At 38.6% G+C, this 23416-nt stretch overlaps 1 protein-coding gene across 21 annotated transcripts in view; it reads left to right on the top strand.

Annotated features, from left to right (window-relative positions):
• MAP4K4 (mitogen-activated protein kinase kinase kinase kinase 4) overlaps window positions 1-23416 on the top strand; it is a 279292-nt gene that overhangs the window by 212630 nt on the left and 43246 nt on the right. For 16 of the 21 annotated variants that reach the window (XM_072621602.1, XM_072621606.1, XM_072621599.1 and 13 more), the window contains exons 10-15: window positions 837-1012; window positions 4852-4924; window positions 8717-8927; window positions 18940-19101; window positions 22046-22132; window positions 22831-23064. In XM_072621602.1, the coding sequence (XP_072477703.1) occupies window positions 837-1012; window positions 4852-4924; window positions 8717-8927; window positions 18940-19101; window positions 22046-22132; window positions 22831-23064 (943 nt within the window). The remainder of the gene's footprint in view (window positions 1-836; window positions 1013-4851; window positions 4925-8716; window positions 8928-18939; window positions 19102-22045; window positions 22133-22830; window positions 23065-23416) is intronic. The other 5 variants (XM_072621601.1, XM_072621605.1, XM_072621603.1 and 2 more) reach the window with 1 other exon arrangement.

The raw sequence follows: 23416 nt of genomic DNA, 5'->3' as shown, positions 1-23416 counted from the left end.
GAGGTGACCCTCTCTGTTTTTAAAATCTTTGCTAACAAAAGACAAGCTTGCACTATTCTTACTAAGTTGGAAAGGCTTCATCTGAAGGCCCAGCCACAAAACTGTATGCCCGCTTGTCCAAAAATTGTTCATCTTAATTCAGAGATGCTCCTCATTAGGAGGTTGGTCCCTGAATGGGTTTCTTTGGGCGGGGTGGGGGGAGATTGGGGTGGTGGGTAGGCTGGACGAGGAGCATAACTTAAAGATTTAAACTCTGCAGTTGCAGAAGGAGAATGTACATTATAGAAATCAAGGCTCTTTTGAAAATATAACTGTGATGGAATCTCCAGAGCTCTTAGCTAGCAAAATAAACCCAGATAAGAATAGCTGTTTTTTTCTTTTAAAAATATAATCACAAGTGTTGTTTTTATCTCTGTGCTTTCAAACTATCAAAAACTGAGAGCTTTTTTCTTTTTCCCATTCTTTCTAGCCTGGGCTTCAACCCTAATCCTCTTAACCAGGTGATCTATATAGATCATGTCATCACATTGTGATTTAAATATAATTCTCTCCCTCTTCCTTTGATGAATGGCAGGGATTTCTTTCACTGTATTTCAGTGGGCTTGGTCCCTGTGCATTAACCTGTTGTTGTCGGAGCCTCATGCACTACCTTTTTTAAGCCTCCCAGAATAACTTTGGAAGCATTTTTATTTTGTCTTATGTCTTCAGGTTCACCCACGATCCTGGTTTGCTGGTTTATTACTGTACATGATTGTTTTGTCAAGGTACTTTCTTAAGTGGAAACTTAATGATTCTTTATTATACAGGTTCTTAATTTTCCCCCCTTTCTTCTACAGGTCAAAAAAGTTTTTTAGCTTTATAGAGGGGTGCCTAGTGAAGAACTACATGCAACGTCCCTCCACAGAGCAGCTTTTGAAACATCCTTTTATAAGGGATCAGCCAAATGAAAGGCAAGTTAGAATCCAGCTTAAGGACCATATAGATCGGACAAGAAAGAAGAGAGGGGAGAAAGGTATCAAATTTGTTTTATTTTTAATCTTTCTTTTGCAGTTTTTTCCAGCTTCCTGTCACTTTCAATAGGCTTTGACTGCCTCTTCTCCTCTTCCTCTGACATCTTTAGTGAGTCATGCCAAATGTCCTTAGCCATGTTGGCACTAGGCTTTAGTTTCTAGTTCAGGCACAGACCCAGAAATAGGCCTTGTCACCAAACTGGAGCCAAGGTAAGGCTGCCAGTGTGCCTCCAAGCTGTTCCTAGCCCCTCCCAAATTCCTGACACTCAAATTAAGGTATGGTAGCTGGGCAAGTGAGCAGAATAGTAGAGGTATTATCTTAGCTCTTTCTTGGTACTTGGATATATCTTTCTTCCTATTCTTAATCCATCCTAAATGCTGCTACCAGAAAAATTTTCTTTCATTTACTAAGTATTTATTGAGTACCTGCTGTGTTCATGTCTTCCTAAAGTATTTCAGGGATTTGATGGGTCTATAATCTCATCCCTCTTGACATGCCAAGAATAAAGATCACGGCCTGTCCATGCCTTCTAATTCATTGCCGAGGGAGAGGCAAGCATTCCTTTAGAATCCTTGACATAGTTTGTATATTAATGGGGCTGCGGGCTCTGTATTCTTCTTGTTTATGTGCATTTTTTTTGCTTGTACACCTCTGAGGAATATTCTTTCTCTTTTCTGCTTCCCCATGAGGTTTTTTGAGAATAGGTAACCATTGCAACTCATTCATGTCTCCTTTTCTCCATTGTTTTCTGAGCAACCTGGAGCTTTACTTCATCAGAGATGTGGTCTGTGATGCCTTATAATCCCATAGCATCACTGGAAAGAATATTGCAATTAATTCGATGGACTGTTGTTTCCTGGAGAAACTTGGGGGTTGTTCAAAGTACTCTGTTCAGTTTCCTAATTCCAGTTTAGCCGCTCTCATCTTCCTATTCACATCCAGTTCCTTGTTCTTTGTAATATATGTCCAAAATAGAGGTTTTATGGACCAACTCTATAGATTGTCCATCTAGCGGCTTTTCATAGTCTGGACATAGTCTATATGGTCTAGTCCATAGTCTTGTCATAGGTATTCGCTAAAATGCCATTTCAGTTATGTCCTTCCCCTTCTAAGGAACCTACAGTGGCTCCCCATTGCCTGTTTTGCCAAATCCAAATACTTTGGCTTATATTTCTACCCTACATATGCCATACTTACTTTGTGTCTGTGCTTTTGCAGTATTTCCTCTCCCTGGAATCACCTCTTTCTTTCTCTCTCCTATCAAGACAGTCAGTAACACCTACTTCATCCTAAAAAAAAAAAAACCCTAAGGACGTCAGTCTATAGTGAACCTTCTTTTGTCTGAATTCCTGAAGCAATTTGAATGGTAGGACCTTAAATAACTAAAAACCTATTAATTAGAATCTTTTTTCTGACCTTTGAAAGAAGTCAGATGATAAGAGAAAAAGCTTGTAAAAGTTATAAAGTCAAATCTGGAATCCAGGGCATGGCCTGGTACCTTTTAATTCATCTGCTTATCTGTTGAATCTTAGCTCATTGATCAGTAATGATTTGTGAATTTGCTACACTGCATTATCTCACTCATCAAAAATTAGTCATGTAAATTAATTTAAAATAATAGTATTTTGAATTTACTGAATGACTCACTAGACTGAAAGAATGGTGTCATTGTCAGCTCCAAGGGAGAGGGGCTGCTAATAGAATGATTTTAAGTCACTTCAATGAAGCCATAAGTGGCATGCTCATCAGTTTTATAAATTACATAAAGTTAAATCCTAGAGACTATATATACAAGAGAAAAATGGATTCAATCTCATATGATGAAATATGAGTAGAAAAAATAATAATAGAAGAATCTTAAATTGAGACTTAAATAAACTGAAAAAATATGGAGTGAGGGATATGGAACTAGACAGCAATCCACTGAGGTGATTTTTTTATTGAACTATCATTAATAGCACCAAAAAGCTAAGATGGTCCTAGATTACATTCGCAGAAGCACAGTGTCCAGGACACTACATTCTGCTCTGGTTAGATCACAGCTAGAGTATTTATTTCTGGGGGCCAGTTTTTAGGAAGGATAGTGATATGTCTGAGCATATGAAGAAGGTCAGTAGGAGAGGGCTCTAAAAGTCAGAAAGGGATCAATTTGAATGAACTGGAGAAAAGCAGATTTAGAAGAGACATAATAGCTTTCTAAAGATATTTGAAGGGCTATTGTCTGTGAGATTAAACTTATTCTTTTTAGCTCCAGGGTGCTAGGGCTAATGGATACAAGTTACAGAGGAATGGATTTTGGCTCAACATAAGGAGAAATTTTTCTTGAGCATTAGTTTCATGTTTCAAGCTTCCTATAGGGTTTTTTCACCTTGGGTTCTTGTTGGCACCTCAAAAATCAACATATCTGAAACTGAATTCCTTTTCCTCAAAAAAACAAAAAACAAAAAAACTAAGCTAAAAGCTTGCCATTTTCTCTGAATGTCTTAATTTCTGTGGATGACAGCACCATTGTCCCATATAGAATGATATGATTCATTCAGTGTAGGTATTTCCACCAACAATGCTCTTTTTTATCCCATCTTTCTTCTCTTCCTGTATGACCCCCCCTTCCAAGTCTTACCACAAATCTTTCATAAGGGTGCTTACCATTGTTTGAAAGCCTTCCTTTTTTTATACCTGGAGGGTATCATTGCATCACTAGATTATCCCACTAATTTTATTTTCACACCTACCTGACTCAGCTTCTTTTTAGTTACGTACATGCCATCAGTCCTATCCTTCACTCCATTTTTCCATTGTCTGTTGAGTTTTGTGGGTAATTTAGTTGTTCTGCAGTCATTGTATTCCATGTTTCAAACATGTTTAAAAGATGGATTTTTTTGTGGCGCAATTAGTAAGTTTCCAAAATGCAGAGTAGCCTGAGGCTTTTGTCCTTCTTCTCCTCAGGTTTTGTGTTTAAGTCATCCATCTAGAGAATTTCTTTAAGATCCACACATTGATACAGTAGGCAGTTAAGGTAGCACTATGGATAGAGCGATGGGTTTAGTCTCAGTAAGAGAAGTTCAGATTTCACCCTGGTTACTTAATAGCTCTGTGATCCTGGATGAGTCACTTAACCTCTCTCTTAGTTTTAGTTTCCTCATCTATAAAATGAGAATAGTAATAGCACTTGCCTCATGGCATTGTTGTGAGGCTCAAATGAGATAATATATGTAAAGCACTTTGTAAAACTTAAAGGTGCTGTATGAATGCCCATTATTAGTAAGAACATATTAGCTTTGAAAACAATGGCTAGTATTTATTATATAGTTTTTCAAAAAAAAGTAAGCAGTGTGAAATGGGAATTCATGTTTTTATGTTTGATTTTGTGACTCTCATTTGAGGTTTTCTTGGCCAAAGTGGTTTGTCATGGAGTGGTTTGCCATATCCTTCTCTAGCTCAGGAATGAGGAAATTGAGGCAGACAGGGTTAAATGGGTCACACAACTAGTTAAGTGTCAGAGGCCAGATTTGAACTCAGGAAGATGAATCTTCTGACTCCACCCAGTACTCTTTCCACTGTGCCACCTAGCTATCCATTTCTATGTAATACAGCTTAATAAGCTATTGTTACTGATTTTCTTCTGTCAGGAATTTCTCACATGCTTGTGGGAGAGCCAAGAGTAGCACCCAGCTCAACATAAATCATGATACAGAGACACACATGCACTACATTACACAGTGTTCTCACTTGAACCTCAGTAAGACATGTGCATGGCTCTTCATAGGAGTTTGCATGTCTCTACACAAATGTGTCATAATTCTCCAACCCATCTCAAGATTTTTCTCTTGATTTTCACAGATGAAACAGAGTATGAGTATAGTGGAAGTGAGGAAGAAGAGGAAGAAATACCTGAGCAAGAAGGAGAACCCAGGTAATAACTTAAGTGCACATTTTAAAAATGTCTGCCTCTCACTTCTAAACATATCACTAAGTCATACTTCTCATGTTCAGGAGAATTCTGGAAGAATTTTAATTTGACCTAGAAATATTCTGTCCTGTTCTATTCTTTACTCCTTAAAAAGGTATCTGAGAACATCTGCTTTCTCCCTCCCTCAGACCTAGTCTTCTCCACACAGACAGATTTGTTTTCTCCTTTCTGGCAACTGGTGAACTGCCAGGTATTGAGTACTTTATATTTTCTCCAGAACCATCTTTAGGTCTGTGTTTTGGGTGCAGATATTTTCAGCTTTTTGCTTGACTTCATGAATTTTGGAATATTAAAACAATTTGACTCACTAACTTGAACCCAGATCATCTGTTGTACCCAAAGCCTACTAATGTGGTTTTGGGGTGGTGGGGGATGACCTGGGAGGTAGCAAACACAGTAATTGATCAAAAGGAAGACAGAATAAGTTTACAAATATGTTGGAATATGTCCTAGAGAATGGTAGCCTGCAAGAGCTTGAAATGGGTTAAGAAGATTGAAGAAGGGAAAGGTGCTAGCCATATTCTTATTCTGTTAGTGCATAAAGACTTTGATTTTAAAAAATTGTATCTGTTCATCAAAATATCCTAAGAATTGACATTTTTGCAAGTTACAATTGGCACTATTGATCATATTGAGCAGTTACCCATCAGCATTTTTATGTATCTTCCATGTTCAGTCACTGTCCTAGAAGCTGGGGAAATAAAGGTAGAATTTTTTAAATAGTCTTACCTTCAAAGAACTTAATTTTATTGGGGTGAGGAGGAGGGCATTTACACAGTTAAGTAAATTAAATACAAGTTAATTTGAAGAGTGTAGGAGTACCAAAACCTAAAGAAGCTGGAAAATGTCTCTTTTTTGAGGTGGTACTTGGGTTGAACTTTTAGAAAGACCTAAGGATTCCACAAGGCTATAGAAAAGAATAAGTGCCTTCAGAAATGACCTGTGCAAATGCAAGAAAAATGGCCAAGTTTAAGCAACAGCCAAGGGGCCATTTTGGCTAGAACATAAAGTTCTTGAAAGGGATTATGTGAAATGAATCTGAGAAAGACAAATTAGAACCAGCAAAGGCTTTAAATTCCAGGCTGAGGAGTATCTTCACAAAGCTACTGAAAACTATTGAGCAGAGAATTCATATGAACAGATCTATACTTTGGCTAATTTGGCAACTATGTAGAATTTGGATTGGAGAGGGAAGAGACTTGAAGCAGGAAGACTGCTTAGGAATCTGTTGGAATAGTTCAGGTGAGATGTCATAAGACCCTGAGCTGGAGTGTTAACTGTGAGAGTAGAACAAAGGCAACAGACAGGTCTTGAGGAAATAGAATTGACAAGACTTGGCAGAGTGAGGGGTCAAGGATGACTCTAAAGTTGCCAACCTGAGTGCCTGGATGGATGGTGTAGGAAACTGGGGAAATTTGGAAGTGGTGCCAATTAGGGGAGAGGCATAGAGGGGGAAGATAATATGTTTGAAAGTATATATTGAGTTTGAAATACTTAGACGCATTCCAGGTGAACGTGTCCGGAAGGCAACTGGTAATGTAGGTCTGGAGGGGGAGATAAGAGAGATTAGAGCTGGATTTGTAGATTTGAGGGTCATTCGGAGCAAGGGGAAGAAGAGGGAACATGGTGATGATACAGGGAAGGAATCCCAGAAAAAATGGTCATAAAGTTTAGAAGAAAACCAAGAGAATGTTTACACGAGTAGAGGGGAATGGTCAATATTGTAAAAGTCAAGCAGGATAAGAACTAAGAAAAGGACACCAGATTTTACAATTAAGAACCAATTTATTGGACTCAGTCAACTGATGTGGTTGGGAACCAGATTGCAAGGAACTGAGAAATGAGGAGGAGGTGCAGAAGTGTAGTTGGTTTTTCCTTTAGAGGAAATGCCATGTATTGCTGTTCAGGGATTGAGGAACTGGAAAGAAGAGTGAACTGAAGTGACATGGTATGAATTATATTTAACTCTGTTATCAGAATTTTGAAATATCCTTGGATGTCGACAACTAGATTTAGATTTTGTGATCACTGGTTTCAAGTGTTCAGTAGAATTTTGAAGTAAAGAATTACTCAGCTGCTGTCTGTGTAGCATTGTCAGTGCTTGACACTGAGAGGTAGAGCAGCATGGTAAGATGGACTTTCCATCTTCAAAGTTTTCATTCTGCTTGAAGAGACATAAATAGCCTCAAGGAAAAAGAACCATTACTTAGTTGCTAAAGTGTTTAAACACATTGACTGGAAGTACAGGAGTACAGAGAGAGGAAAAAGCAATCAAGACTGCGTGAAATAGGTACAATATGAGCTGTGCTCCTAAGGAAGGGTAGGGTTTAAGTAGACAAATAATATTACACAAACGGATTTCTTTTTCTCAGCTTCACTTTTTAGAATCCCCAGATCCTTCCAAGCTCAGCTTAAATATTACCTCTGGCCATGTCTCTCCCCTGCTCAGAAGACTGCTGGCTCCCAGCTGTCTTTAAGATCAAATATAGACATCTGTTATTTGGCTTTGACAACAACCTGCCTCTAAACTTACCTTTCTAGCCTTGTTTTTCTCATATGTGTGTGTGTGTGTGTGTGTGTGTGTGTGTGTGTGTGTGTACACACACACATATATATATACTTTTTTTTATTTATTTATTGGTCCAGCAAAACTGGCATTCTTACTATTCTTTACATAGAATGTTTATGAGAAATATACAGTGGACAAATTTAGAGATGTCTCCACTTCACATGTTTATGTGGACTATTTGTGCCCGATCTGTGGCCTTCTGGGCCACATTGGTATGATTGGCCATAGTCAGATACACTGTACCTTGACTCCAACACAGTGATGTTATTTTGCCCCTCATCAAGAAGAAAGAATAACAACCAACCAACCAACACCTGATGTTCTATTTCTTGTCTTTGTGCAGTTTGCCCTTAGACCTGGAATGTTTCCTTAGCCCAGCTTGTGTCCCAGTGTCTACTCAACGGCCGTCTTCTTCACTATTTCCTGGTCCTCTCACCTGTTAGTGTCTTCTTCCCTCCTTCAGTCCCCTTCCAATTTCCTTATATTTACTTTATATAATAGTAGATCTTGGACTTGGGGAGGGAGGTTCATAAGGTCAGTTTTCAATAGATGATGATGGTGGAATATCTAAGTTTAGCTGGGCTATATGTAGTTGAAGATGTAATGCCTGACATATAAATATTTGTTAAAGGAATAGGTGAAATGGTTACTAATGATTATCAATTATAATTAATGAAACTATAAATTATTATTTATAATTAATGGACTTATAAATGGATACTATAAATACAGTGGTGCTGAAGTGCAAGTGATGGGTTGTAGTTATACATAGAGATTTGTGTAGAAGTCATGAAAATGGGCAAACTTACCAAATGAATAAATTTAGAGAAAGAAAATCAGGTAGACCTGGCAGAGGTGATAGAACTCAGGTTGCAGAATGGGATACATTTTTGGACATGGCCAGTGTGCAAATTCATTTTGTTTGATTTTGCCAATTTGTTCCAAGCTAACTTTCTTCCTTCCTTCTTTCCTTCCTTCCTTCGGTAATATCTGAAAATAGATGCCTTTTAACGGAAAAATAAAATTGTTAATTGAGAAACAAAAGTTACAAAAACAAAAGAAAGAAGTGAGTGTCTGAGATCAGACTTCCGTAAGCTGAGAAAGCGATTTGTTCTCATGACCATCTGTCCCTCATTCCTGGGTGTGTATACATTTTTTTTAAATAGTTCCATCGTTAATGTGCCTGGTGAATCTACCCTTCGGCGGGATTTCCTAAGGCTTCAACAGGAAAACAAGGAACGCTCTGAGGCCCTGCGGAGGCAACAGCTACTACAAGAACAGCAGCTCCGAGAGCAGGAAGAATATAAGAGGCAGCTGCTGGCAGAGAGACAGAAACGCATTGAACAGCAGAAGGAGCAGAGGAGACGACTGGAAGAGGTAGAGACAAGATGAGAGACTCAAAGTAGCCTCTAAGTGCCACACATCTTCATAGAAAAAGCTTGCACTCACCAGGCACAGATTCACAGCCTGAGGAAGAGCTGTTTGTCTCAAGTAAATAGCAGCCCCACTCCTTCCACCCCCTCCTACCCCTTTGAGGAAGGACTTTGCAATTCATAGAATTGATGAGCAGTGGAATGGACTGATAAGGTGCTACCAGATTCCCTTCAGTCAGAGAGTGAATGACATCAGGGACATGTCAGAGAGTTCTTTACGGACACAGGTGCAAAGAGAGAGAGGGAGACGATGATAATAAATAATTTAGAGTTTTGGGGGGCACAGACTCAGTGGAATGTGGAGGTCAAAAGACAATTTGGAAAGGACTAAAAAGTGAGTGAAGGATCAGTGTGTGGGGCTTGGTTTTTATTTGTTTGTTTGTTTAAGGCAGCTAGGTAGCATGCTGATTTCTGGCCTCAGAGTCAGGAAGATCCAAGTTCAGGTTTGATGTCAGACACTTACTAGCTCGATGATCCTGGGCAAGTCACTTAATCTCTGTTTGCCCAGGTTACCTCAGCTATAAAATTGGGATAATAAGTAGCCCCTGCCTCTCATGGTTGTTTGTGAAGGTCAAATGAGATAACATTTGTGAAGTGCTTAGCATTGTTCCTGGTGGATAGTAGGCATTGTATAAACGCTAGCCTTTATTATTATTATTTCTACTATTATCACTCTTATTATTTTAAATCTTTATTTATTTATTTTTGGGGAGCATTTGGGGTTAAATGACTTGACTAGGGTCTCATAGCTAATAAGTATCCGAGGGCAGAGTTGAACCAGGCTCTCTAGATTTATCCACCTGCCTGCCTCTTTTATATTCTTCATGTATTCTTTTAAAATTTTTTTATTGATTGGCTTTTTTAAAAAAGAAATCACTTTGATTTCCCTGTGACTTCTTACTTAATCCATAAGCATTTATGGAGCTCCTGCTTTGTGCCAAGTACTGTGCTAGCCTCCAAGAAAGTGAGTTTAAAGAGTGAAACTATCCCTATGATCAGTGAGCTTACTTACATTCTGATGGGGGAGGCAATAAGTGTGTGTGTGTGTGTGTGTGTGTGTGTGTGAAAACTACATTATATGACAACATGCAGAATATTATACATAATTATATGTAGGATAATCTATCTTTATGCAGAATAAATATAAATATGTACCAAGTAGTTAAGTACAAGATTGTTTGGGAGTCGAGCACTAGAAGTTGTGATTAGGAAGGGCTTCTTGTAGGAGGTAGTGCTCTCTTGAAAGATTCTGTGAGGCAAAGGTGAAGACAGAGTGAGTTCAAGGCATAGGTGGATAAATAGTGCAAAGCTACCAACATGGGAAATGTAATATTGTGTGTAAGCAAGAGAGAAAAGTCCATTTTAATGAATTGTGGAGTGCAGGAAGGGGATTAATGCCCAATGAAGCTGGAAAGGGAAGACCAAGTTGTAAAGGATTTGAAGCTAAGTAGAAGAGTTGTTTTTTTTATTTTAAAAGTGATGAATAATCACTAGAATTCATTGAGTAGGAGAGGTACATCATCCTATCAGAGAAAAGACTTTGAATTTGGCAACAATATGTTTTTGGCAACTTTGGAGAGAGCAGTTTCAGTTGAGTGGAGTCAAGTGAGATTCCAATGAGAAGTAAGAGGGGCTACAGACATAAACAGCTTTTTCAAGAAGTTTAACTGAGAAAGAGGAGTGCCATAGGATGATAGCTAGAGGGGATAGAAAGGTCTAGTGAATTTTTTTTTAAAGAATAACTTAAACTAGGACAAGTTTAAAGGCAATATGGAAAGAACAAGTAGTAGACAGGAAGAAGCTGAAGATTGAAGGGGGAAGGAAGGAATTGGAGGTTGCAATCTGCTGGAAAAGATGAGTCATTAGGAAATTGTGGTTAAGCTCAATCACCAAAAAAGTTTTTATTGGTTACGTGATATCTGTGCTAGACACTGAAAGCTAGAAAAGGAGCATAAGGTGTGCAGTTAGTTGATGTGGAAGATCAAGAGGTTTTAGTGACCTGCAAACTGATATGAGTTAAAATGTGATATGGTAGTTCCCCACCCCACTCCCCCCAAAAAAGTGGATGTGACTGTAGGTTACATTAAAGAAAGGCATTATGGTTAGAACTGGTCGGTGACAGCCCTACTGTGCTCTGCCCTGGTCAGACTACATCTAGAATACTGTATTCAGTTCTAGGCACCATAGGTTAGGAAGGATATTGATTAGCTGGAGAGCTTTCAGAGGAGAATGCCTGATAGGAAGGACCATATGAAAGATTCAGTGAGAGGTGTGATAACTGTTCAGAACTTATAGGGCTTATAGAAGAAAATAGCAGCAGCTAGGTTTGGCACTGGATAGAGTGCTGGTCCTGGAGACAGGAAAATTCATCTTCTTGAGTTCAAATCCAGCCTTAGACACTTTGTGACCCTGGACAGCAAGTCACTTAACGCTGTTTCCCTCAGTTTCCTCATCTGTAAAATGAGCTGTAGAAGGGATGGCGAACCACTCTGGTATCTTTGCCAAGAAAACCTCGAATGGGGTCACAGAGAGTCAGACACAACTGAACAACAAAGGGAACAGATATTTGGCACTACTTAATGGAAATTGTGGAGAGTGTAAGAAAAACTTCTTAACAATTGAAGGTGTCCAAAAGTTTTATGGAATGCCTCATGATATAGTGAATTCTGTGAGCTCAAGGTCAGAGACTTTCTCCCATCCTATTCGGGCTGCTTGTGCAGCTCTTAGTGTATATTTGTTGAGTTGATTTAACTTTAAGCAGAAGCTGGATTCTATTGTTGGGTGTGTCCTAGGAGGATTCTTACTGAGAGATTGGTTAGACTAGATTCTTTGCAAGTTCCCTTTCCAGCCCTGGCATGCTTTGATTTTAGATGGATTAAGCCTAATGACCTCTGAATTCCCCCTTCCAGTTCCCTGATTGATTGTGTGACTTGCTAATAAGATTTTCAAAAGCACTTTCCATATTGGTCATTGTCCTAGAGATGATGCATTGGATTTTCCCCATTAAGACTCAGCTAGAGCCCAGCCTGTACGCTCTGTTGTCTGAACTCAGACTTTTCCATAGGAAAAATTGTACCCCAGTTGTGCTGTCCCTGTTCTCCATCTTCACAAATTCAAAAGTAAGGGTTACTGGATTCAATTTTGGGACTGGATGTAGCAGTAAGTTCACATTTCATATCCACATCTGTGTGTGTGCATGTATTTGTGTGTATGTGTGTATGTATGTATGTATGTATGTGTGTGTGCATATGTATATTTTCCCCCAGTAGATCAGAAAATTCTTCAGGGCCTGAATCCCAAACTCTGCCTCATGAACTTAGTCACGGGGTGACCCTGGGCGAGTCCTTCATCCTCTCTCAGCAGCCATTTCTTCATCTGTAGAACAGGGATCATAAATTGTACCGTCTTCGTTTGTTGTGAGGATTGAGCAAGGGAACACATTTAAAGTATTTTTTAAACCTTAAAGCTCTGTGTAAGTGTTTTTGTTATTAACATCATTATGGTGACCATCTTGAGTGCAGAGGAATATTAAACCAGAGATGAATCTTTTGCACACCTTTTTGCCAAAAATCCCATAGATGACCGCAACAAAGTTGTGACTCATGCAGCTTTTATTTTGTGTTTCTTTGATGAAGTATATTGTGAGTTGTAATCATTTTTCCCCTAGGCCCTCACAGTGACCATCATGTGAACAACACATCTGACCAGCATTCAAACTGAGTTTTCTGAGAGTCTGAGTGTGCATTGAGGTCATTGCTTCATGTTCTGGGCCTGATTGAAGAATCATTGAATTTCCTATGTGGTCATCAGCATTATCTGTCAGGAGATATGATTTTAGTAAACATTAGGGTTTGATAGCCCCAAATGGTAGGCCTGGAGTAGGGAAGATCTGACTGAATTAAAATCTGATCTCCAACACTACTTGTGTGATCTCTTGGTTTTTTCATGTGTAAAGTGAGGATAATAATAGCATCAGTCTTGTTGTGAAGATCAAATGAGAGAACATGTGTAAAATGTTTTAACAAACCTTAATGTGCTATATAAATGCTAACTTTCATTGTCATCATCATCCCCTCATGACTGTCCTTTCCTGGGAACTCTCCTCTGCTGTAGCTTGGAACAGTGTCCTTCAGGACTTGAAGCCTTAGAAAATGTTGTGAGGCTATCTATTATCTGCCTACTAGTAGATATAGCAGAGTTACTGTGATGAGGAAGAGGCAGACAAGACAGGTAGAAAGGAAGAAGAGACGAGCCTGAGACCAGGGGCTCTTGAAGAGGAGAGGAGAAAGCTCAGTGCATGTGAAGTTTGGTTCCCAAATATCTGGGAGTCTTAGAGCAGAGATATGGGAGAGGAGAGGTTACAGGATGATTCATATCCTTCATGGCACGCACTACTTTGTCACCCCACAGTAACTAAAGGAGTTTGATGTTCGGGGCCATCCATCCACAGTAGGAAGTCAGGGATGAGGAAGAAGTAAGAAGCCTTATCCACCCAGCCTTTTGTACATCCCCTATGTGTCATAAAAGACTAAGTTTTTCATTTAACAATTAGAGATAAAAAGCCCCAATTTGCAAGCATATAGGAGAGTTCATACATTTCCCTTTTGTGGATTTCAAAGTATAAATGATGACATCTCATTCTTCTGTTCGGTTAGTATATTAAATGGGTTATAAAGCTGGAAGGCGCTGAGGCCTAAAGTGGGATTGAAGTTTGCCACCGGAGAAGCTTAAGGTTGGAACATAAGTTTGCCAAAGCAGATCTCCTTTTTCTTTGATTTTAATGTGACCAAACAGAAACTGTGGACAGTAAGCAAGAACTTTTGTCTCTGGTCTGGTAACTCTCCAGTTTTGAAATATTTTGGGCAGTGCCTCTATGATTACGTCTGCAAGCTCCTTTATCATCTCAAGATGTAATTTATGCTGGGTGAGCAACCAGGTCCTCCCTTCATAGCTCCTCACCTACATGGGGCTGAAATCCCCTCTTCAAACTTTTTTTTTTAAGTGTTTACATTTTGACAATCATTTGATAATCATTTTTTTTTTTTGCTGGAAGAGTGGACTTAGAACATCTCTTTGTCCTCTCTGTTACCATTTCATTATATTCCCAGTTAGAGGCCCTGCTCCTTTCTTCTTAATATAAATAAGTTCTTTTGGTTGTCCATGGTATTTTTCAGGATCATCACCTCATTCTGAACTTTGAGCCTTTCTTCCTGTCAATAGTTTGGTTGGTTCTTGCAGTTCTTTTATACAACTGTGTGGTCATACCTGTTCCTTTAGACATCTCCCTTCATTGGGATTATTCGCAATTATGTGGGCAGAATTTTATTTTGTTTCTTTAGAATCTGTTCTCATTCCTTGAGTTAGAATCCATTCATAGTTTCTGTTCATGGGATCCTGTGGATTTTTCTAAACATTTTTTTGAATTTGCTTCCCTGAAGCCTATAATAAAAATGCAGTCAGGGTCCCTGACTCTACTAGTTGGACATCTGTGTGGTCTGAGCCTTGGATATTTCATTATTTAAATGAAAGGGTTGGACTAGATGTCTTCTATCTCTAGCTGCTTCTCCTCCTGAGTCTGTGATTCTCCATCTGGTGTTCTTACTCCTGGCTACTTCACACTTCAAAATGACCCATCATGCCCTGCCAGGGCTGTAGTGACTTATAGATGCAGAATTGTTATGTTTTAGATGGTGGGGAAAACCCATAAGACAAAAAAAAAAATAGCTAGAAATAGAAGAGAGGCAAAGGAATCTAGTATGAAAAGTGGGTTAATATGAAGTTTAATTATAGGACCTGGGGAACTAAAAGTTTTAAATAAATAATGATAATAAAATGTACCTGATACTTACTATGTATTTCTTGGCTATGAGTCCTGGAAGGAAGGAACCATGGATGAACTCCCTAACCTCCCCCAACGGATTTTTAAAAATATTTTTATGCATTTTCAAGTAGTAAGAAATATTTTCCACATAGATTCCTTTTTCTTCACCCTCGACCACTTATAAGAAAAATCCTTTTTTGTTCTTTTTGCTGTGTGTTTGGTATCTTTCATCTGGAGTACATGCAAGTATGATTTTTAATATGCACTCAAGTCATAAAACTATGAAGCGTATCAGGTGGTCACATGGTGTATTCCCTTGAATCGAGGCAAGCATTGCCTAACTGCGTTTACACAGATGTTGTCTATCCTGTTTAACATCTGGGCTGGAAATTCTACAATCTCCCTTGACACTCTGTTCTAGTTTTTTAGTCACTTTTATTACTGAATTGTCCTCTCGTTTAATCATTTGTGAAGACAGAGAACATTGGACTTTTGGGGAAAGCAGAATGGCCCCTTCTTTTCCTGCCATTATTAAAGTTGCTCATGTAGTCTTTACTAGGTTTTGATGCTACTGTTTGTCCTTTGTGCTCAAGGACCAAAATGACATCAGGATGTCACGGTCAATGTACAGTGTACCTGGCTGTAGTTGATCGGACTGATATGGGTTCAGAACATTCTACCACATATTGGGCACAAATAGTCGATATGACCGTTTGGGAGGGAGATGTCTCTAAATTTGCACATCTCATGTTTCCTTTGAGCTTCTGCATTCCTGCTTTGCTCAGAGGTTTTGATGCTGTGCATGTGTAGAAACATGACCCTGTATGATCTGTGAACAAATCAAAATCCGAATAGGCCACCCTTTTAAATAGTCATATTTTTAAAGCTTTATATTATTATATAATATAATAAATATATATTTATATGTATATTAAAGCTTTCCCTTTTAAAAGACCGTGGAAATTAAGTAGGAAATGTTTCAAACGAACTACATTTTTAAAGATAATATTATTTGGTAACAGAATAACATTTGAAATCTTGGGTTGAAAGACCTTTTAAAGTATAAGACCAAGAAAATAGTTGGAATAGTATTTACCTATTCTCACAGAGTGGGTTACATTAGCTTGAGGTCTAAGAACGTAGCAGCTTCTTGCAAATAGATCTGCGTTGGGCTTAATGGAGTTCTCATGCTGCTTTTGGAAAGTATTTGTTAGTCCTGGTGATGTTTGAGCACTCAGCCCCAAATGTTGGAGGATGCCTCTTTTCTTCTCCATTAGGTCCAAGTTAGCCTTTCCATCTGAAAGTTTCTGCAGTATAGAATCCTATCCATAGCAGTGAGTAATAGGCCATCCTGGGTAATGGCAGAAAGCCACGTGTTCTTTCAGAACCCTCAGAATGACAGCATTTCTGGCTCCAATTCAAGTCTGGCATCTCCGTGGAAGATTTAGTACCAACTATAGCAACTACAGCAACAAAGACAGAGAGCAGGGACAAGTGAGAGTGAGTTAGTTTACTTTGGAAATCAAAACAATTTCAGTAACCTCAAATTGTATTATGAAAATGTCAAAGTAGGTCCATCGTAGAATGTCATGAGTCACTCTTAACTGAAGAGTATCTGTGCAGTCTTTGTTGGTTATCTAGGGTCTGCTTAGGAGCTTTGTTTCTGGAATCATAGAATCTTGGAGGTAAAATCTTGAAGCTCATCCTGTCCAGTCTTTTGAACCTGCAGCAGTATTCCCTTTTTTCTAGATAGTCAACCAGCTCTTGCTTCAGTACTCTAAGTAATCAGGAGTTCATGAATGCTTAAGGCAGCCCATCCTATACAAATCAAATCATCACACATTTGTTAAGTATTTCCTGTATTTCAGGTACTGTGCTAATCTGTGGATACAAAGAAAGGCAAAAACAGGTTATTCTTTCCTGACTCTGTGCTACATAGTACCTCAGTGTCTTTGGGCGAGCTGTCTAATTTTTACTGTAAAATGAAAGACTTGACCTTGAGTCCAGCTGGCCACTAAGGTCCCTTAGAGCTCTGAATCTATGATTTGGTTATCCTTTCATGGAATTAAAATACTCTTCTTTTCTATTCTGTTTCAGAGCTTTTAGGCATTTCCCTGTAATTGATTGTTTAACCCAGCGGTATCAAAATCAAGTAGAAAACCGGCCACTGAACCATACATGAGGATTCCTATAGGCCACATAATAATTTAGCTTTAAAATGTGATCTTTATCTATGTTTTATCATATTTTTAGTTATTTTGCTAAATATTTCCTAATTACATTTCAGTCTGGTCCAGGTGGCACTCAAGAGTGACTTTGTCATTGGTACCTCGGATTAACCAATCAGCAAATATCTATTAAATTGTGACTATTTGCTAGGCAGTGTTCAAGGGTCTGAGTATTCAAAGAAGACAAAAAACTTCTCATTCTTAAGAAACTTAAATTCTTTCTTCATATCAGCACTATGTCATGGAGGGAAATTCTCAGTTCCTTTCTCTCTCCCCCTCTCTCTCCCCTTTTCCCCCTCTCTTCCTTTCCCTCTCCCCCTCTCTTCTCTGCCTTTCTCCTTTTCTTTTCTCCATTTCTTACTGAACAGTAAACAGTAAAATATTTGGTGCTTGGCATCCCATACTTGAAAAGTGCATAGACCGAACTGGGTGCTGACAACAAGAGGATAGGGGTTAGTGAAGGGAAATTCCTAGACTTTTGTGTACTTTGGCATGTGGACAATAGCCCAGTTGTGCTTACAGATTTGGTTTGGGAGCTTAGACTAGTGTCTTACTTTTCTTGTTTCCCTTTCCTTGGTAGTCAGAGGTATAGACCTTAGGGGAGGGGCAAAAGGAGAACTGAGGGAAAGGTATTCTACTAGTTGAGTTGTGAAAATAAAAAATTTAAAAGGGGAAAGGTATCTTTTTGTTTTGCTTTTTGAGATCTGGGCTTAGAACATCAGTCAATATGATTTTTATGCTGGAGGGAGCAGGCTGGATTTCTTGTAGTAAATTGATTCCTCACTTAAATTTTCCCTTAAAGTATCCACACATGCATAAATTCCAGGGGATAATTGCAGCATTTGCTTAAAAATTTCCTAGAATGAATAGTAATGAATTGCTCAATTATAATCACTTAAATAAAATGCTTTACATATACTAACTCATTTGATCCTCACAGTGTGAGGGTGTGATTAATTATCCCCATTTTGCAGATGAGGAAAGTGAGGCAGGCAGACAAGTGAAGTGACTTGCCCTGGGTGTCTTGAGACCAAATTTGAACTCAGGAAGATGTCTTCCTGACTTCATATCCCTGTCTCATACATACCTTAAATTTGCCAGTGCCAACCAAGACATACTGGTTAGCCTTGCTAATGAAATTTAGGATTTAAAATTGTTTTTCCTCCAAGCTATTGTGTCATGGCAGAACCAGTATCTGAACCCAGATCTTCTCCAAACCCAATCCTCTTAGGAAACTAAACTAAGCAACAGTATATCTAACAGTGGACGCATTTATTGTCCTGTCTGCATTTCTTCCGTGGTGATAATCCTCTCAATAGTATTCTAAATTTGAACCCAGTCTGGACCAAAATTTCCACCAAGAAGGAACCATTATCCAAGTCCAATAATGACACAGTAGCAATGGGTCCAATGTTGTAACCATACAGAGGGTATATAAAAGTCACCATGAGTTTTTTGAAAGTCTCACTTAAGGAGTAAAGACAGTTCTGATTTGGCATCCTCATATTTTCTAAAGGAATCCACTGGACCAGGAACTACTGTGAAGGTCTGGTTTGCCTCAAGATTTGAGACAGTTTTTAAGATTATATGTGTCTCCAGGAACCTCTAGGGATATGGGATGAGCATTACAAGAGTGTTTTCATTAAGGACTTTTTGAAGAAATGTTTTGTAAGGTTTTTGAGATTTTTTTCCCCGTAGTAGTTTTCCCTTCTGGTTATGCTTGAGTTGTTTGCACACTCTCACCTCTTCCTCCTGTGTATCCAACATTTGTGAAAAGGTTCATTGAAGTCCTAACTGGGCCTGGCAGTGATTGAACTGATCTCATTTGACTCCCATATTACTACATAAGCAAAAACCAGCTTGAAGGAACCAAATGACTGCCCAACTAATTCCCCTTAATTTTGCAGCAACAAAGAAGGGAGCGTGAGGCCAGACGGCAGCAGGAGCGTGAACAGAGGAGGAGAGAACAGGAAGAGAAAAGGCGCCTGGAGGACTTGGAGAGAAGACGGAAAGAAGAGGAAGAGAGAAGAAGAGCGGAAGAGGAAAAGAGAAGAGTAGAGAGGGAGCAGGTGAGTCCAGGAAAGGAGGTGACAGTATTTTATTTTTATTTGGAAGAGTGAAAGAGGTTTGATTTTTTGTGTGTTTGTTTTAAGTGGAGGAGAAAGTCATTATTCTAAAGGAAACAGTACAACTAGAAGTACTGTTAACTAAATCTTTGTTTTTTGCTAAATTACTCATAAATGGAGCTGCATGATCATCAAGTTGAGTGGTTACTGAATAGTAATTCACTCCAGAAAAGATACCTGAAAATAGCCCTTTGGACTTGGACATATGTCACCAAAGTGGATAAATCCAGATAATTACTATAGTTAATTATTAACTCTACTCTTTCATCTTAATTATAATGGATCTCTTATTGCATTGAAAGATTGCTGATGAAAAAGTTGGCAAAGGGTTTCAGAAATCAGTAGTAGCAAATTGGATGTTATGGTGAGTGCACATGTAGGATGATTGATTGGCAAGGTCATATAATAAGAGAAAGTAAAAGCCACATTTTTCTCTATTATTTCAAGTCACTTTTTAGGCATTGCATTTTGTTGAAGTCAACTGATGACTATATTTAGAAATGACCATTAATTCCTGAAACACTTGTAGATGCAATAATTTGATTGTGATTGATCTAGTTGTTTGTTTGTTTTCTATTACTGAATTTTATTGGTTTGAACCAGATCATTAACATTATGTCCCCTCATTTTTTTGTCTTTTAACTTCCTTTGCTTTTAATTGCTTTTTTAAAAAAGAGAAGAGATAGTTCATATAATGTTCTAAACTCTCATTTGAAATACTTACCCCGCCTAATTGTGTCTTTCAAATTTGCTCATTTGACTGCTTCTCTTGTTTACTAAACTGAAATGCCTCAAGTTTTGTAAGAATTGGGTTTGCATGCACATTCGATTGCACTTTTATTCACTCATTCATTCATTCCACACATATTTAGTAAAAACCTATTTGTGCATGTGAATCTTGAAGCTTAAATTTACTGTTGTCATTCATTGTGCTTGAAGTTGGTGGCTAGTTTGTGGTATTTATTAAGGGTGCATTTGTTTCGAAATGTCAGTTATATTTGGAATTAGGAGCTTCAAAGAATTCAACCACATAAGTTTTCTGATCATTTCAGTAGTTTGAGAGATTTATTGGCTGCTGTATTCTAGACACAAATGCTTACAAACTAACATTAAGTTAAATGAAGGTATGGGACTAGAAGTGGTCTGTTAGTAGTGCTTGTATTTTGAATTTATACATTCTGCACCCCAGCTTGTAAAGAAGAAAAGTTTTTAAAATCTCATTATCACTTTCAGGATGCATTTCTCTTCTAGCACAAAAATTAGTATGATGGCCTTGCTATACGGAGCATGCTTTGTGTACATATGTGTTTGTGTGTAAATCTGTGTTCTGTAAAGTGGGTGAACATGCTAGGATTTGTGTGTACGTTGGACAGGATACTTTCTTGAATTATTTTGGGGTGATAAGGATAGGGAACAGATGAGTGAACTCCTTGTCAAAAGACATGATATTTTTAAATCTGTGTAGATCAGAGAATGAAATTAGTTTGGTGTCAGAATGTTTGCCATCTCTCAATGGCAGTGGTAAGCCTTAGGGTATGAGGATTTGATGGTTGTAGAGATTAGGGATGTAGAGGGAAGGTCAGAATTAAGGTGTTTCAGCCAGCTTCCTTGGGAGAAGTGACATCAGTATACTCCATTTGTATTTGATGTATCAGGTTAGATTTCCTAAGGAAGTTTGTGTATACAGTAAACTCTGTCACATAGCCCTTCACCAGCCAAAATTCGTAGCTAACCCATTCTTTTGTTAAGTCTCTTTATGGCCAGAGCTGTGAAAATACAATATGGGAAAAAGTAGTCTTGAGAGGTAAAAGTTCACAAAATGGGGAGTGTTTTTTGTCATGAAAAGAATCCTTATGGGCTTCAAAATGAATCTTCTGTGTCCCCTTACCTTCCTCCCCAGCTACTTCTACCCATATCCTTTATCAGGGTAGGAAGTTAGGTGATTGTCTCATTTAGAAAAGAGGGTATATTTTTTAAAGTGCTGTCAGATTCTTCATCCGTAAAATGATGGGGAATACATGACCTCTATGTCCCCATAAAATCTGAAGTCTGTGATCCTGTGATATGATCTTTTATTTCATTGGAAGCTTACAAAATTATTTTGTGAGTTAGACAGGGCAAATACTATAAATCATTCACTCCTCAGATGAAAAAATACCTAGAGAAGTTAAATGGCATGCCACGCTGATATCTTCATAATAGTGTGACAGTGCCTGGACTTACAACACCAAGATAGGCATTTCAACATTTTGATGGTATTTAGCACTTTTTGTTATTTAATGGATTTCCTTGTCAAAAAATAAAAACAAAAAACCAAAGAGGGCCGCTGAAGACCTGTTTTGTAACTAGCATTGAGACGAACATTGCAGAACTGATGGCTGTTATTTGTATTTGTTGAAGTACTTCAGGTGATTTCAGATATGATCAGAAGTGTTTAACTGCTGTGTTTTTGTGGTATGCCTTTAAAGTGGATCATCTCTGCATGGTGTATATGTTAACTCTATTAACCAGAAGTTTCGATTAACCAGTACACCCTCAGTTTCCCAACTATACCAGATAACCAAGAATTTGCTGTACTTATAAATTGACTTCTTGCTCTTCTAAAGTCCATCATTCATGTATCATCTGGATGCTCACGTGTGTATACAAATACACAGTGTTATATGTATCACTAGATTATGTGTCCCTTAACCTAAATAGGATTTTTTATTTTTGGCCCATCTTAAGAGTCTAAGGCCTTTATGGAATGGTTTTTTTCAGGCCTCTATCCCTAAGTGAACTGATGCCAAAGATGTCTGGGGAAAGTAGCTCTTGGTGTTTTCCACTCAGGTGGTTCTGATGCATTCCTTTTGAATAAATTGATTGCTGGGTAATTTCTATGTGACAGGAGTATATCAGGCGACAGCTAGAAGAGGAGCAGCGGCACTTGGAAATCCTTCAGCAGCAGCTGCTCCAGGAGCAGGCCATGTTACTGGTAACGCACTGTATCTGTTTTGTTCCATAGCTGTAGGGTTCATTTATCTGGCCAGGCCCAGGATTTCCCCCTCTCCCCCCATCCCCTGTTGGGCACAGCTGCGCTCACTGTATGAACAACGGAGTTGGATTCAATGGCCATTTCTGTTAGTGTAGTGGGTTGAGAGGAGGACTCTGGTCACACTGCTTTGGGCACATCCAGAGGAGGGTTTTATTTATTTATTTACTTCAATAAGTTGAACTGTTCTGGTTTTGGTGGTCAAGTTTTTGTTTTTTTGGGTTTTTTTGCTTTGGCTTTTTTTTTTTTTTTTTGCACAGACCTTGGCATTCATGGAAAGAACTTAGAGTGCTTAATGCTCTGGATTCCAAGCACACACCACATAAAGTTAACTGGGGGTACTGGTTTAGTATTGTTACATATACAGTCTTTGTTCTAAAAGCATCACCTCTTTATCGAAATCATTATCTTTAGTGGGGGGAAAGCCAGTTTGGTCCTAATAGTCCAATAATTATTGTGGTTAGCAACATTCTGTCAGGTTTTCCTACAGGTACCATGCCATATAAAAATCCCTGTCTTTGGCTGCACAAAAAAAATACATAAAAGGAAAGAAAAAAAAACAATAGGTGGTCTATTTTCCCTCCAGGGCCTTGATAGATTAACAGCATCCTGTTGCTTTGATCATTCTCTCCTTCCTAAAGGAATACAGATGGAGGGAGATGGAAGAGCACCGGCAGGCAGAGAGACTCCAGAGGCAGTTACAGCAAGAGCAAGCGTATCTCCTGTCCTTACAGCATGATCATAGGAGACATCACCAGCAGCAGCAGCAGCCACAGCCTCAGCCACAGCAGCAGCCGCCTCAAGAAAGAAGTAAACAGAGCTACCATCCCCCTGAAACAAAACCTCACTATGAACCTGCTGAAAGAGCTCGAGAGGTAACTATCTCTTGGTGACTGACTGTGGTGATGTCAGAGGTCAGGAACAAAACTGCTGCCTCAGTGGCAGATTGCAGTTGAAAGATAAATTAAAGGTCAGAGAGAGAAAGAGACAGAGGCACAAACTAAATGTGAAGTGGAAAAGATGTGACCAAATCATCCTTAGATTTTTTTTTTTAAGTGGGAACTTGAATAAATTTGTTTATAAACCCCTTCTAAAGAGTGGAAAGAAAAGAACACCCAGAATATATTACAGTACATTGATTGGCTTTTTAGCTGGTAGACATGGAGTTATAGATTACCACACAGCGTTTCAAAGGTAGGGAAATTTGACCATGGTGGGATATGTTTT

This window comes from Notamacropus eugenii, chromosome 6, assembly GCF_028372415.1.
Source record: "Notamacropus eugenii isolate mMacEug1 chromosome 6, mMacEug1.pri_v2, whole genome shotgun sequence".
Classification (NCBI taxonomy): domain Eukaryota; kingdom Metazoa; phylum Chordata; class Mammalia; order Diprotodontia; family Macropodidae; genus Notamacropus; species Notamacropus eugenii.
Note: the sequence above shows the minus strand (reverse complement) of the source record. Positions and strands in the feature narration are given on the sequence as shown.